The sequence below is a fragment of the Strigops habroptila genome, chromosome 11 (assembly GCF_004027225.2).
Source record: "Strigops habroptila isolate Jane chromosome 11, bStrHab1.2.pri, whole genome shotgun sequence".
Lineage (NCBI taxonomy): Eukaryota > Metazoa > Chordata > Aves > Psittaciformes > Psittacidae > Strigops > Strigops habroptila.
The window spans coordinates 1492288-1508516 of record NC_046360.1 but is presented as its reverse complement, the minus strand read 5'-3'; the positions used below and the strand labels follow the sequence as shown (position 1 = coordinate 1508516).

At 49.0% G+C, this 16229-nt stretch overlaps 1 protein-coding gene across 2 annotated transcripts; it reads right to left on the bottom strand.

The window, feature by feature from the left end:
- Positions 1 to 250: 250 nt before the first annotated feature.
- FOXN4 (forkhead box N4) lies at positions 251 to 16026 on the bottom strand. 2 transcript variants are annotated; one of them, XM_030501916.1, is made up of 10 exons: positions 15508 to 16026; positions 14888 to 15075; positions 5845 to 6008; positions 4878 to 4993; positions 4664 to 4780; positions 4386 to 4513; positions 4119 to 4215; positions 3824 to 4031; positions 2504 to 2887; positions 251 to 1924 (listed from the first exon to the last, which is right to left on the bottom strand). In XM_030501916.1, the coding sequence occupies exons 2-10, from the start codon at positions 14968 to 14970 to the stop codon at positions 1671 to 1673; spliced, it is 1551 nt and encodes a 516-aa protein (XP_030357776.1). In that variant the 5' UTR covers positions 14971 to 15075; positions 15508 to 16026; the 3' UTR covers positions 251 to 1670. The 2 variants fall into 2 exon arrangements, with proteins under 2 accessions (XP_030357776.1, XP_030357777.1); XM_030501917.1 differs by having other exon boundaries at positions 4664 to 4777; positions 15508 to 15934.
- Positions 16027 to 16229: the final 203 nt, after the last annotated feature.

The following is a 16229-nucleotide window of genomic DNA, read 5'->3' as shown; positions in this document are numbered from 1 at the left end:
CCTTTGCAGCTGAGCACTATGAATAGTTTGTGTGTGGATGAGACACTTCTCTCTCAGTGGGGGCATGTGAACACCCCACTCTTAGACTGAGGAGAAGCACCCGCTCCTCATCCCTGAGTTATGTGGAAGCATCTCCCGGCTGGGTTGGGTTTCCAGGAGCAGATGCCTGGGAATGGCTGTTAACATGGAGCTGCAGCACAGCAGGGTCTGTCCTGCCACCGGCGCGGTTACAACACCCCCAACCACGGGCTGAGTGCTAAGAAATGTTTATTTAACACATGAAGAACCAGCGATGCCGCCGCTCACAGCAAATGATCACTCGTGACAATAAATTAGGACGTGGAGCATCGTGCCCCTTTGGAAGAGGTGGCCGTGGGCAGATGCTGGGGGGGAAGATTCAGGCACAGATGTTTTCCAGCCCTTGATCTTCACAGCGGAATCTCCAAGCCCCAGAGCATGGATCCAGCATCCTGCACCCTCCAGTCTGCAGCACATGGAGCAGTGTGGGATGAGGAGCCTGTGAGCACGTGGGTGCAATCCCAGGAACCGGGAGAGTCTCTGGATGCACAGGAACAGATGAAACAAGACATAAGCATTACTCCATGCTCACAGAGGTGTAAGTAGACTAAATGCTGAATTCCAACATCAGGAACGAAGGACGTTGTGACAGTCACTAGGAACAGTTACAATATTTGGTCTCTGAGTTATTCTTTCTAACACATGAGTTTCACAGTATCAAAAGTGCTTCTTTACATGTGGTGTAACAACAGCGCTTGAACTCGTTGCGTTTGGAGCGTGAATAATTTAGCGGATGTAAACCAGGTCACTGCAGCATTTGACAAACTCACTTCACATAATTGCTTTTCATAACAATAAATATAAATAAATTTACAAACAGTAACACTGCCTAGCACAGAACAGACAGGAGCACGAGGCACAAGATCTAACCACATCTAATCTCTTAAAAACCCCCTAAAAATAGGCATAATTCCTAAAATCCTCTAGTTTAATAATTCAGTAGTACCACTCCCTTCACGGGTAAGGGCTCTGCCTTTAATCCTACATAGAACAGTTCTCTGCTATGGGTTGGATTTTTCACTTTTAGTATTTTTCCTCCTTTTTTTCCTACCTCATAACAATAAATTAACAATAGTTATGTCCGAAAAGTGTTAGTGGTGCAAGTGGCTCCAGAACCTGTGTGGTCCTTCTTCAAGGGCAACAGTTATTTGGTAACTTTAGGAAAAGAGATGGAATGGTGCAGGATCAACCCTTTTGGACTCTAACTTGGTGCTGACCGGCCCATTGGCTTGTGTTGGCTTCTGTGTAGGTGGTGCCCAAACAGCATCCAGATCCCAGCACCAGTTAAGTGTGTGTACCTTAACTGGGTGGTTTTAGCTCAGTTACTTTCTAGTTGAGTTCCTGCTGACTGAGGCCTTCCACATCCTTCTGGAGAGCTCCCCAGTCCTGAGCACAAGTGTCCATGGCCCTTCTTCAACCTTCCAGCACGTGAAAGTGGTTCTACTGCTGACAGTTTGATTTATTTTGGCATCACGTGCTGTGTCCCAGGAAATAGCATCTGCAGGAGGAGCTCTCTTATTGCTTTCGGGTTGGATTTAAACAGTTGGGAGGAACTGGCCCCTGCGCTGGAGGTCCCTGGAATGGTGCAAAGCTCAGAGCAGAGCGATGGGTTTGTTGCCCTGGGGGTTCATGTACTGAGCTGCTGCTGCCACGTTGTCCAGCGTGGTGTAGGTGGTGTAAAGGCCGGTGACCTGCACGTCTGAGAAGGAGTGATCGCTGCCGCTGGAGACGGGGGTGAGGCCGGGGGTGCCCAGGTCACAGTCTGAGAGGTGCAGCGGGGAGGCGCTGAAGGCAGCCAGTGTGTCGAGGCTGAAGCTGTCGTCTTTCATCTCCTCCCATATGTTACCTGGGAAAGATGAAAGTCTGGTCACAGCAACGCATCCAACCCACCCGGGCACCGCGTGTAGGGGTCAGTCTGTAACAAGAGGGCTTTGGGCCAGCACTGCTCCTGGGTGCTGCCAGTTGTAGTGCAAAGGCAGCAGCAACCCTGTCTGTTCCCCCCCAAATCCTCTGGTTCCAGGAGGAGACCAGGGCTCTCTGGGCAGCATCCATCTACCATGTGCTAACCAAAAACCCAGGGCCACACCAAGCTGGGGAAGTTCTCCTTTTACAGAAAGGACAAACCAAGGCACAAGCAGCCCTCTGGTTTCCCAGGGGCAGGGAGTGGTGATGTCCCAGACCCAGGCAGCTGGACAACCCTGCTCTTAGGTACTGCAGTGCCTGCACTTGAACCATGAAGGTGGGTTGCTGTCCCACCTAGCACAGGGCAGAAATGCACTGAGGAAGGCCAGGGAAGTCACTTTGCTGCAGCAAAGTTTTCAGCTTAGTTACATCCCATTCCAGAGCACCCTGGTTATATATTCAGTGCCTACACAAGACCACAATAAATCATGTCCTTCCCCACCCCAGCTTCCTCCTCCTGTACCTTGCAATGCAAAATCCATGATGCTTGGGTCAAGAGCATCCACCTCCGTGTTCATGTCTGCTGTCACGTTCAGGAAGTCCGGCGGTGCCCGTCCCATGGGGTGGTGTGGGAGGGGGCTGTGGCTCCCATCAGGCAGGGTGTGGAGAGGAGGTGTCTGTGCGGGTGCTGGCGAGTCTGGGGCGATGCGAGGCTGGGGCTGGAGCTGGTGGTGCAGGGGCATGGACTGCAGCGAGAGTGTCATCAGTGGCTGCGGCTGCAGCTGCGCCAGGGACATGCGGCCTTGTGCTGCTGCCATGTGGCTCAGGGCAGAGACCTCGGGCTCGGGCTGCTTGCTGGGCCGCCGGCAGCTCTCCGGTCTGTCCGTGATCAGCTTGTCCAGCTCCTCTGCACGAGCAATGCCCATTCCCAAGGGAGAAAAGAGACAGTTTAACCCGTTTGCTCAAGCAGGGGCCGGCCAAAGCATTTCACAAGTGAGCACAGTCCCGTGCTCTTGCCATAGAACTGAACGGGCAACGTCTGTCACTGTACGAGAAGTGGCACAGGGACAGGCTTTGGCTGTGCAGGGAGCCCCTGACTGAGCTAAAGAAGCGATCACAAGAGACTTGGGGCAACTAAGCCACCACTGTTAGCAGCTGACCCATAGAGGCAGAACTGAGCATCCTCAGCAGGTCTCCTGCTCTGAGGGATGCTCTAAATTCTGTTTGGATCTCAGATGAGACTGGTACAAGAGGCTCCTAACAGTTTCAATGGCACTGTTGTTTTTAGGCAAAAGAGAACGTAATTTATCATTGATCAAATGTCACAGATTTTGCAGCAAAAAACTCCAGTTGATTTTGCCAATATTGAGCTCCTGAAAGCTTCAGAACCATGTGTCTTTGTAAATAAGAATGAGAAAGTGAAGGGTGAGTTTTGCAGAGGAGCAGCCAGAAAACTCTGTTTAAATGGGACATTATAACTACTGACACCAGAGGCAGTGTACCTCCTCAGGTGGTGCTGGGTCGGTTAACACGGGGGAAAACACAACCCATTTTGAAGCTGGGGACTGATTTGCACTGAAGGCCTCCAAAACCAGCTGTCAGTTCTGTTACCTCCTCCTGCTGCTGTCAAACCACCTTGAGCCAGCAGCAATGAGTTCGTTCAGCGCAGAGCATGGGCTATTTCAGCTGAGCAGAGGAGGAGGCTGCTGCAGGGCAGAACTCTGACTAGTCTGCTTGGTTCCACATAACTTATTTACCAAGATTCACCCATCCCTGGACAAACAGCCCTTTTCTCCCCCTCTTGCTTCTCATACACATATCAAAACCACACCAGAAGTCCTACCTGGGTTAGCCATGCTCCTGTGAATAGCAGCCAGGTCCTTCCGCTTCCACTTCTGCATCTCCTCCTCCATCTTGTCGATCTTGGCTGGGTTGAGAGCCCACAGACACCCTTTGCGGGAGGTGCCGCTCAGTTTGTTCTCCACCTTCTCAAAACACTTATTGAGGGACAGGTTGTGGCGCACAGAGTTCTTCCAGCCGTCAGGGGCTGTCTGAAAGGCGCAGGAGGATGTCAGTGAAGTCAGGCATGAACAAAGCACTTGTGAGGTTCTGCCTCCACCCTTTGGGTGCACACATACCTTGAAGTAGGGGAAGTGCTCCTTCATGAAGCTGTAGATCTCGCTCACTGGGAGGCTGCCCGTTTTGCTGTTCTTCAGTGCCATTGCAATCAAACAGCTACAGGGCAGAGAAATACGGGAAAGAACGGATTGCATGCACTGAGCCATCCTGCTGCCTTCTGGCCTAGCACCCTCAGGCCCATCTCTTCAGACACAAACAGTTGGCTGATCATGGGGTTACTGCTCACAAGTGCTCAAGAGCTATCAAGCTATCTGCTCTCTACTCACCTGTATGAATAGATGGGCTTGGGGTAATGCTTTGTGTGCAGCTCTTGGGCAGAGTGAGGAGCCAGGCGTGGCTGAGAGTAGTGGGGCTGAGTCCCATAGGATGTGTTGTAGATTGCTGCTGGGTTACACTGTGTGCGGAAGGAAAAGATGGAAAAGGATGGATGCAAAGTGTTCAGGGGTAGGTAACTTTAGGGATACTCTATTGGTTTTCTGTTAAGAGTTCTAGTTGTGATCTTGGGAGGTACTTCTAGACACAGATGACAAGCAAGTAACAGTACCTGTTGTGTGTTCTGTGCTAGGGCAAACACTTGCTGTGAATGAGGAGGAGGAAAGAGCTGTTGCTGTGTTTGTAAACTAGGAGATGGCTGCCCTCCTACGGCATACTGGCTCATCTGCTGAGATAAAGACAGCAGATGTGTCAGTCCCAAAATCACCAACATCTTTTCTAAAAGAGAAGTGTTACAATAATAAACCATCAAGGGCTGCTCTTACATTTGTGCCATGTGTTGAAATAGAATTGAGGCCCAGGATTCCCTGTGGAAGGCTGGCCTGGACGTGGATCATTGCTCCAGGTGCTCCTGTCGAGTGCAGGTTGTTTGCCACGGGACCTATTTCGGAGAAAGCAAAGGCAATGAATGTCTGTGTGGAAGTGCACTTCAGAAAAGGGAGCTGGCATTTACTTTACTAAATGCACTTGAAGAAGCTCAGCTCTGGAGTGGATAATCACACCTCGCTGGCTTTCCATCCCCAAAGAACCCAGTGTTTCACAAATGGCCAAGATGACATCAGCTGCTCCTAAGACTTGTTATGCAGGGAATGAGGGATGACATCTGTGTAAGAGCCCACAGTGCTGTTACACACACAGGAGCGTACAAAAGAAAAAGCCCTACGTATCCAGCACTATCGGTACTCCAGAGGGATTTCTGCTCTAAAGCAGAGGATACGCTGAGCTCTCTCAGCTGAACGCCTCGGGGTGTTTGTCTAAAGGTGTTTGTCTAAAGGATGCTCACAAGGAAAGGCAGGCGTTCAGTGAACACATGCTGTAAGTGTGGGAAGCAAACAGGTACGGGGTAAATAAGTTACTCTGAATTTTATCAGTGTTGAAACAAATGAGAAAGACTGATTGTCTAATGTCAAAGCTGCGGAAAACCTCTGAAATGAAAGTCTTAAATACCTCGGCCCAAGTTCACGCAACAAGGTACCAGCAACTACACTGGGCAGAAATGCCAATTGGATCCTAAGATCTCAGTTGTCACTGCCAGGGCTCACTGCCTCTTGGCACGAAGGAAATGGATCAGCGATGCCCTGACCAGAAGACAATAGGCTCCAGGTCTTTTGACAGGAACCAAAATCTAATGCATTTAACAGGAATCCACTAACAGGAAAGCTGGCCTGGGGAGGGGAGGAGGTGGTAGCTGTTTCATTTGAAGAGCAGTTATTTAACACCCCAGCAGTTTACCTGTCTGTTGCAGCATCGCATTCTGGGCACCAAGGCTAAAATCCATTCTCCCACTGGCCATCTGCTGTAACCGAGGGACATCAACAGATGTCAGCCACGACAAGGACTGCAAGTCGCTGGGGAGGTCATCCTCACTCAGCTGGGAGGGCTCGGGAGCGAGGAGCCTGCGGGATAGCATGGGAGGTGAGCAGAGAGCTGAGCTGCTGCATCGCTGTCCCCGCTCAGAGGAGAGGTGTCCGGGGTGCCGGAGCTCACGTTTTCAGCTGCTGCAGACACAAACCTTCACAGAACGAACCTCTGACCGCTGCCATCAGAGCTATGGAGTTATTGGTACTTAACAAGGAAGCACGAAGTGTATGAAACAGTTATTAGGGAGGTTTTGGCATACTAAAGGCTCAGAATGCAAAGCCGGTGACTGAATGCACACTCACACTAGCCTGTTGTTAGCGGCACAACGATGAGAGGCTGCTTTGGGGTAAAAACTCTGGTTTTGATCCATTCTGCACACTCTACCCCACCTGTTTGGTTTTGCTTCTGATAGAATGCACGGTACAAATGTGATATATATTTACAGTGCTCGAAAAATCCTGTGCGGCCAAAGCTCCTATTAAAGTCAGTAAAAGAACTATTGCAAATGAAAAGCTCAACTACTTTTACTTATGTTAAACAGTACTACAGAAGTCACAGGTATCTTAGAACATGTCAGGAAGTCATCATTAGATATCCAGGGTAAACCCAAAGGGATTCAGGTCCAGGAAAACACCTTTCTCTCTCAGAAGAACATAGTTATAGTTGGATGTAGTTGATTTTGCTTTCAAAACAGAGACTTTCAAGAGCTCTCCCGTAGATGTGTGCTACTAACGTGTGTGTTCGTTGCCAAATGACGGTGCAGAAGCCTTAAATAAATCTGGTCTCTTGCTGAAGCATCTTTTATGTTTTAGACTACTCTAAATCAGCTCAAAAGAAGGAGGCAGAGCTCCAGTGCCTGGCTGCCCAGCAGCTTTCAGCTCCTCTATTCATGATCTCCAGAAACATGTATCCAAGTCCCCGAAACTATTATCTGGGAGATCTGGAAAGCAGAGGGTGATTTATTTGTTTGTTAAAAGATTCTGAAAAGAAGAAAAGGGGAGGGAAAAAAAAACCCTCAAAACACATGACCAGGAGCCAAAAGCTCAAATCCTGGCCAGAAAACATCTTCAAACCTCTCTCCCAGCCTCCCCTGGTCCCTTTCTCCTACTGTAGTTACAGCACAATAATTAGCATTGCCATGGTTACCGCTCTTCAGTTATTTTGTGAGGCCTGGGACTTAAATACAGAAAAAGCCCATCAGGTGACGGCGCTGCCAGCGCGGAGATTGGCTGGATTGGAAGTAAACAGGAGCATTAAATGATTTGAAAACTGGGCAGGCTCATGTCGTTTGCAACAGTTGGGCCCATTCATGGGGAGCCGATAACCCATTGTGCCGCCAGCAACCGCTGCCCGCCGGCACGTGGCCTCCATTGTTTTTGGGATTCTTGCTTAATTGTTTCGCCCCCCCCTCTCCCTTCTTCTCCTCCTCTTTCCAACCCTCGCATTAATCTGGCTGAATGACAGGCGACACACAGCACACATCACATGCCATCTGGCACCCCGGCCCCTGCCAGTCCTCCCAGGCACCGCAGCCCCTCCAACAAACAGCGGGGTCAGATGGGCGGTGAGGGTCAGCACACGCCTCCTGTCAGGCGATGAATCCACCACATGCCCTCGCTGCTCCTCCGCATGGGATGAGCATCCAGTCCCGCACTGCCGGGCCCCGGGAAGCGCGGTGGTGCTCTGCAGCCTTCCCGGCTCTAGCTTGTCGGGAAATAGAGGCCTCTGCTTTGCGCTCTCCCTGGATGCACTCATCCTGGTGCTCTTCACAGAGGTGGGAATGACTGGTGATGCTCTGGGTGCAGCTGGATGCCATCAGAAGCTTCAGCTGCACCTCCCCTACTTGCCAGTGAGCATTGTGCAGCGTATCCCGCTCAGCATCCTCATGATGCCAACCCATGCTGTCAATCCAAACGGGAACAAGGAAGGCGACTAAACTTTTAGGTTGATATTAATAGTTATTAGAAGCACAGAATCCCAGACTGGTTTGGGTTGAAGGGACCTTAAAGCTCATCCAGTTCCAACCCCCTGCCACGGGCAGGGACACCTTCCACTAGAGCAGGTTGCTCCAAGCCCCTGTGTCCAACCTGGCCTTGAACACTGCCAGGGATGGGGCAGCCACAGCTTCTCTGGGCTTAAACAGATACCAAGATGCAATAATATGTAATAACTAAACAAATGTGGAGCCAGCTCTTTCTCCAAGACGAAGACATTTCCCTCCCTTCCTCATCCTAGCACAGCTCTTTGAATTTGGGTTTACAGTGCTTTTGAAACCACCCCTGGCTGCGCACTCACTCTTTTTTATTTTTAATGGATTTGTTAGTTGTTAGAATAACTGTAAGGGGGGGGGGGAAGACTATTGAATCAGAATAAAATATTTCACATTTAAGGATTATTCTACAGGTTGTCTTCAAAACCACCGTTGAAATTTCATGTCTTAAAGAAGGTGAAACTGCTTAAAGCATGCCCAAGGGCTTTAAATGCCCAGATATATTCTGCAGCATAAACCCAGCTTATCTCCCAGTGCACAGCCTCAATGTGTGCCCTGCTTTTAGTGAAGGAATGCTAATCTAGCTGCCTCGGGAGAGAGCTGTGCACAGGAATACCTGACATTTTCATCTCATTGGGTTCAATTTCCCTGACCTGAAAAACTGCCTGTGCCGAGACAACTGCGGATGGATCAGTACATGCTGTAATATCATGTGGACTCTGATTCTGCTCCCCTCCACCACCCTTTTCATCTCACGTTCGAGGGCAAACTTCAGGAGTCAGAGATCCTGCCTTTGGACGGGTGTTCACAGCCCCTGGCACAATGGGGCACTGTAGTAAAAGCAGCTCTTTCCTTTCAGAGCATGTAAATGAGATAAATAGTGATACGCTGTAATTAATGCACACACCAAAAACGTCCCCAGCTGCACATTCCCCAGGGCTGCCTGGTGCATAGGCTGAGCCAGGAACGCCTGGGAAGACAAGGTGATAGTGACACCAGTGACGCTGCAAACATGATATGATTCATAAAGGTGGGGTGAAATGGTGCAACTTGGGTTTTACCCCTCTCTTTCCAAACCTCTGCAGGAAAACACGCTTGTTTCTCTGTGTTCCTGTCCTAGAAAGGCACTGCAGAGCAAGAATCCACATGATGCTGAGGCTTTAAGGCCCAGTTCTCCTCTGTGCATCAGAAGGTGTACCCCTGAGCTAGGACAGGTATGATACATAATGCTCAGAGGCAGTGTGAATCTTTGCTATCTGCTCTAGCATGCACTGCCCAAACTATTTATCCAATCAGGGCAATAGACCTTTGTGCCAGCCTGCACGAAGTTTGCTTTTCCAGAATCAAGAAAAACACCCCTGGGAATGAAACTCCTTCCCAGATCTCCCAACATTGAGCTCCACACCTTTCTGCCTGCAATCACAGAGATGGGTCTCCTGCATTGGCTGCACATCTGGCAAAGCCCACCAGAGCCTGTCAGCAGTGCAAAGCCATCACCTAGATATACCTAAGATACTTGTATATGTTTTTTCCCCCATCAAGTACCTGCTGCTGGCACAACAGCTACCTAGATGGAATGAAATCCATTCCTGGCATAACCTCGTGGGACTCGGCGACTAACTTCAGAGTTGAATTTGGATCTATATTCATAGATGTAGCTTTACCATCTTTCCTCACATTAAGCTGTTCTAAGAGCTGGATCTAAGGTAGTTCCTCACTACCGTGAAGGTGAACTATCCACTTCTACATTGGCAAACACCTTGGTATGGGCAATATGTCATTGGAGATTATAAGGACTACCTCTTCAACAGCATTGTAGAATAATCTGCCAAACAAGTGTGTTAAGACAAAAGGAAAGCTCAGCAGTGACAAGCATACTGTAAGGTATTTTATCTCCAGATAGTTTAACCAATAACTGGGTGTTTCTGTTTATGGACTATTTATATTTATTTATTACCATTGCAGCACTGACATCTGAACTTTTGCCTGTGCTTAATACAACTGTTCAACAAGTAAGAGCAGATTAGGTGTAGATTAACTGTTTGCAATGATTTATCCAGTGTGACACCTGAACAGGAAGAGTCCTAAGAAAACCTCTTCTTGAAGTGGTGATGAGAAACTCTTTTCTAATGCCTGGGATTACACAATGTCCTCAGAACACCCATGGTGATTTCTCATATGTAAAACACCACAAGGAAAATATTTGTTTTGTGACTCTCCAGATGTCTCCATGGTGAGAAGCATTCTCTGTTTTATTGAGGGAGTCAAAAACACATCTCCTTCTGCTCCTCACTCCATCTGCTCTGCCTCTTCCCCCATGCACTTCCCATCTTCCTCCTGTGTAGGTGCTTTTCCTCACTCTAGGTTCTGTTTCCTGCCTCTCTCCTCCCTGTGTCTGCCAGCTCCTCTCCTGCTCCAGCCAGCAGCTCGCTCTGCTTTCGGACTGCAAGTCCTCTTTGCCTCTTGAAGACACACGACCCATCCAACCCCAAACCACCAGCACATCTTTCTCCTCCCTGTCTTCAGGTTCTCTGAGTAATTTCTGGCCTTGCTGGAAAGGAGAACAGAAATTAGGCAGCTTTCCAGGGACAACCAGAAAGTCCCTCCTTGGCTACAACTCAAGAAATTTAGGATTTAGGAGCCTAAACTAGTGAGGAAAAAGCAAATAACATGATTAACCTGTCAGGTGTTGCTGTTCTTTTCTTGCACCATGGATCAGAAGATGATTCTCTAAACACCTTCTGCAAAGGTGCTTAGCACTAACAGAACAGGCTATAGATGGTCTCCTGGAGACTTTTATACATTTCAGCTCTGTGTTTCACAACCCTCATTACATCATTTTGGTGAGAGATGAAGGAAAACTGAGTTACAAGCGACCTATGTGATTTGCTTAAGCCTAAGAGGAAGTTAGCAGCAATGTCAGCACCGAGCTCCCAGCTGAGCTCCCTGCTGAGCTTTACCCACACAACCACCCCTGGGTTTGGATTTACAGCCAGTATCTGACCCTGCAATCTGTTTTGTTATTAAAAAACCCCAAACAAACATCCAAACCTCGGACTAACATCAACATAAGCTTCTCCTCAATACAAAGATGTGTTGAAGTACCAAGCACCAGAGGAATGTTTTCTTTTAAAGGAGCATTGTCTATCTGGGAAGCTGTTTTTTCCTTTAACATTGCTTCAGGTGCTGTTCATTAGCACTGAGCAGATCCACCTGCCTGGGATCTTGTGTAGCTATTTACCCCAGTGTAAAGGGAATATAAAAGACACAACCCTTGGGGTTGCACTGTTGCAAGAACCCATCTCAAGTGCATTGCTTGCTGCTATGGTCATGCAGTAATTCTGCTTTCCACATGTATGAGATTTTTAAGGTGGGTAAATTGAGAGCAGTGCCACGAGCAGCTGAGATCTCACAGGAGTGCTGAGGAATTCCTTTTCTGTGTCCATGTTTTGAATGGGAGGTCAAGCCCTGTTTTTGAGGTAAGAGATGAACTCTGTTCTGGTTTCACGGGAGGCGGGTGAGCCTGGGAAGCAAGAGATTGCCTGGGTACAGATGTGTCCTCCCCATCTCTGCCTGTAACTGCAGGACGGTTTGAGGAGCAAGGGCCACAGTGTTTTATTAACAGTGCTCAGCACACTTCAGGAGCTGCACAGGAAACAGTGGAGTTAATCCACTTAAATCAACCCACAGTGGCCCAAGTCTGACTGGTTCCTAGGAGGTTTCTCACATTTATTTAAAGAATGAAGCAACTACTGTGGTGAAATTCCTCGGACCCATGGAGCCACAGCCTCAGTCCCTGTCAGACACACACAGTGTCAAGGGAATGGACACTGACACTTTCTCCAGAAGCAGTGACTCTTTTGTTAGTTATGCATTTGGAACCTTTTGTCAGCAGAAATGTCCTTCATGTAAACTCCCAGACTCCTTCCAGTTGTGACAGTCAGGAGGCCTGAGGTGTGGCTCCATCTCCAGAAACCAAAGTGCAAGACCAGATATGAGAGAACCACTTAGGAGAGCTAAAATGTACATGAAGTTAATTTATCTTGTTGATAGGGTTAGCTTTACATCTGAAGTAATGTTATTTCTTCAAGTAGAATTATGCATTTTAGTTACTTCTTTCAAAATATAGATGCCACATTGTTACTTAAAGTGGTGATTGGATTCCTTAAATTCAAGTTTTCATACATGCCAAATAATCAATAGCAAGTTACTGTCTCCCTTCTAATGGCCAGGTCATGATTTATTATGCAATATATAATAAACCACACATAATTGTACCTAGTTTGGAATGGAATAATCCCTGATAAATAGAAGTACATTAAATCAGACTACAAAATAATAGATTGCAGATTTCAACTAAAACTATTGCTTGAAGACAGCAGTGTTCACGTGCCGAAGAACCTTGTTACTCAGAGAGCAGGTCCAAGCCCGTTGAAGACCATGAATGCTCTCCACTCACTTAGTAGCCTTGGAGTTGACTCCTTTGATTTATGTAGCTTTGTGCTGCAATAACCACAGGTGTACCACTGCATAGTAAACCTGTAGTCTGCCTATTGATTTGAACACCAAAATATTTACGTTAAAACATAATGTTAGATTATTAATTATAATTACCAAGAATAAAGTGTTAAGGGTTAAAAAATCCCAGTGTGTTACAATTCTCTACTTCTATTCCCTGAAATGTAAAATGAAATCATTAGAAACATTTGTCACTACTACAATTATGAATATACTGAAGGTTGTGGCATTTGCTCTGGGAGAGGCATCTGCTAATATGAAGTATTACTTTGCGCTGGTAGCCAGGCAGTGACAGCACCATAAACCCACAGGCATTAGAGGAGATATGATGGTCCTTAATCATTCCTGGACAGCATGATGTTCTATATCCCACAGCTGGAAGAGATCTTAGTCTGAAATCATTTTACTCCAGTACAAGTAGTCCCTGGACTTTGCATAGCAGTTTAAACCTCATGACTACTCTATGTGCTACATCAAATTTACTATGGATGCTTTGGATCCACAAAATTCAAAGATCTGATAAAATCACAGGTATTTTCTTTTCTTCATAGGTTTAAAAAATAACTAAAATCCCCTGGTTTCAAACTGTAAGCATGAAAACTTCTTGGTACTTGCTGATTTGATCCCCTGCTTACATGCCCATGCACTCCCTCCCTTTTCAGAGCTTCCTCCTGCACTCCTGCAGGAAAGCCTGGTCTCCTCCAAGTCCAACTGTCCCATTGAAACATTCCAAGTGAGACAGAAGAGTATTCTCAGCACAGCCCCAGCCTCCCACTCACTAATTGGAGGCCATTCCCCATTTTGTGGAGCCTTGATGCTCCCCCATGGAGAACTCAGGACTGTGGGTTCCAGTCTTGGGCTGTGGTGACAGCAGGAGAGTAAACAGAGCTGATAGAATTTGACAGGTCTATTCTTTTCTTAAAATCATTCAGTCTAAAAGATTTTCTTTTACATAATCCAAAGTGTTTTCTCATGAAGTAGGACAAATACTGCTCTGCATTTATGGCGCAGTTCAGATTTTATGCATCTTTATCAGAATTTGCCACTACTAAATGAGGTCAAATCATTCATTTTAAAGCTGCGTTAAAGAAATCACAAGTGGGGGAAAAACTTTAGAGAACTGGGATCTTTCAGTGCAAAATGTTTAGCAGAGAATTGAAAGTCGTTTTTAAAAGCAGCTGACTTCAGAAGAAAAGAAGAAACTCTTAGAATCCTGTACTGGCAGCAAGATAAACCCTAACTTTCTTCCAAAAGAGAGAGTGTTTTTTCTGCAGCTATGAGTTAAAGAATAGTTCTCTCCATAAAAAGGGTCTTTGTTAAGGTGGGACGTTCTTCAGGGCACTGAGGATACAGACTTGTATTTAAGTACCCACAGCCTCTCTCCTACACCCCCTTCATTAAATACTGAATAATTTCTTTACAAATATTGACACAGCCAACAGAAATGCCTGGAGCAAGCAGTGCTTCAGTAAACAGCAAAACAGAGCTCCACAAACCTTGTTCCACAGTGGCTGCACAGAGTATAACAAATCACTTGTTGCGCTGCAAGAGGCTGCGGGGCAGGGTTTGCATTTTGAACAGAGGGAGGCTAACAGAAGAATACCTGCAGCAGAGCACTTCTACCCATGGAAATGGGTGAGAACACCCCCAGGCGGGGGGGAGGTGATGATAATCTCTCGTTCCCCATATCAAGACAAGAAAATATTGCTATTATTTTACTGTGGGAGCTGGGCTGTGTTCTGCTCTTCTGTATTTCTTGGAACTTTCATCATGTGACAAGTTGTAACCCAACTTAACCCAGTGCACTGTAATTCATGCAGAGCTACCCCGTGACTCCCAACAATACTTTCAAATGATAACGGACACATAGTGGTTCAGGTAAGTTATCAAAGGCTGCTGGCAAACCCAGGTTTGTTCCCACCCATCTTAGAAGACATGCCAGTGCTTTGGAGTCCTACAGAAGTGCTTGTTTTAACAAAAAGCTCTTCTGGTGTCTGTTACACTTGATTTAGTCTCCCTGTGACTGCTTCATAACAACGCAAAATGGGATCTGAAAGGGAACTTTTCAGTAATTATTAGTTAGCAAGAATATCCTTCTCTGGCAACACTTATACAGTCGAGAGAGTTTGCTGTGAGGACAACCCAAGGCTCTGAAGGTGTATTTATCCAACCTAGTTTAGTATCAGAACACTTCAAACAGGAATGCTTCTAAATAAGTAACACGTTGTAACAGGTCAGCAGCTTAGAAATGCAATTTAGAGTGGAGAAATAACGCAGTTAACTTTAAAAAGAAGGGGAAAAAGTTGATTTCTATGTGCTAAGGGATTTTTTAGGAAATAATGGGAAAACAACATCAGTTATCAGTGCCAGCGCAGCGTGTATTGTTGAGATCGGTAAAAGTCTCACCTGTACTCCTGTGGAGGGTGGTGGTTTTGCTCTGAATTCCTAAGGATTCCTGACATTATGGACGGGATATCGCTCTCTATCATCTCCTTGGCACAGACAGGGAAACCGAAGGAAGCTGTTCGGGCAGCAGTAGCTATCCAGCACTTCAGCAGCGGCGGGAGACCACAAATCCCGGCTGGAACCCCGGGCTGTAGGGAAGGAAAGCCCGACTTCCATCACCTTGCCCTGCAGGTGCACTGGCTTTATTTGGACCAGGCAGTGCAGTGAAATATTTTAAGGGAGGGGGGAAAACAATCCAGAGCTCCAAATGGGAACCTTGCCCCGATGGAGGGAGCAACGAAGGGAGAAAGGGGGCTGTTGGTACCGGAGCACAGGAGTCAGCACAGGGACACACACACCCCGTTTGGGGGCTGCTCTTAAACACCCCAAAAGCATTTGGGATGAGCAGCCCGCGGTGCCGTGCCGCGGTCCAGGCCTCCCCGGGGAGGATGGAGCCCGGGGAACCGAACCCGGCACCTCCGGACCTGCCCCGGAGCGCTCCCGAACCCTTCGCGGCGGCGGCGGCGGTCCCGGCGCATCCCCGCACCCCGCGCCCCGGCCTGCCCGCGCCTTCCACCAACCTGGCAGGCCGGGGCCCGGGGGCCCGGCCGGAGCTCCGCGCTGCGGCGCGGCGGGGTGTCCCTCTGAGGGGGCCCGGGGGAGCCGCGAGGGAGCCGGCGGCGGCTCGGAGCCGCGGCGAGTCGGCGGCGGGGCCGGGCTCCAGCCCGGTTTTAAATTTCCCTCTCAGGAGCTGTCCAGCCTGGAGCATGCGCGGCCGGGGCCGCCCGCGGGGTCAGGGCCGGGGCAGGGTCGGGGGAAGCGCCGCGTTTCCCCCGGTCCCGCCCCGCCAGCGCCCGGGGGACTGTGCTGTGGGACGGGCGAGCGCGGGGGGCTTAGAGGAAAAATCACCCCCAAAACCAGGGAAAAAGCTCAAAACAACCCAACTTCGTGCAACTTTCCAGCGAGGGGGAAGGGACCCGCCCCGCGTTCAAACGGCTGGAGCGCGGGGGGAGTGGATGTGTGAGGGGGAGCGGGGCCGCCCCGCAGCCGGGGCAGCGCCTCGGAGGGACCCCGCGCCGGCCGCCGGTGCCCGCTGCCCCGCTGGGAGGGGTGAGGAGGCAGCGGCCGGGCCCGCCTCTCCCCGCCCGCCGCTCACGTTCCCCGCCGCTGAGCCCGCCGCTGCCCGGCGCCGGCCTCCGCTCCCCGCGTCTCCGCGGGAAGGTGCCCGGGAGCGGGCGGCAGCCGCCTCCTTCAGGCGGGCCCGGCGGCGGGCAGCGCCCGGGGGACGCGGGGAGGCGCCGCC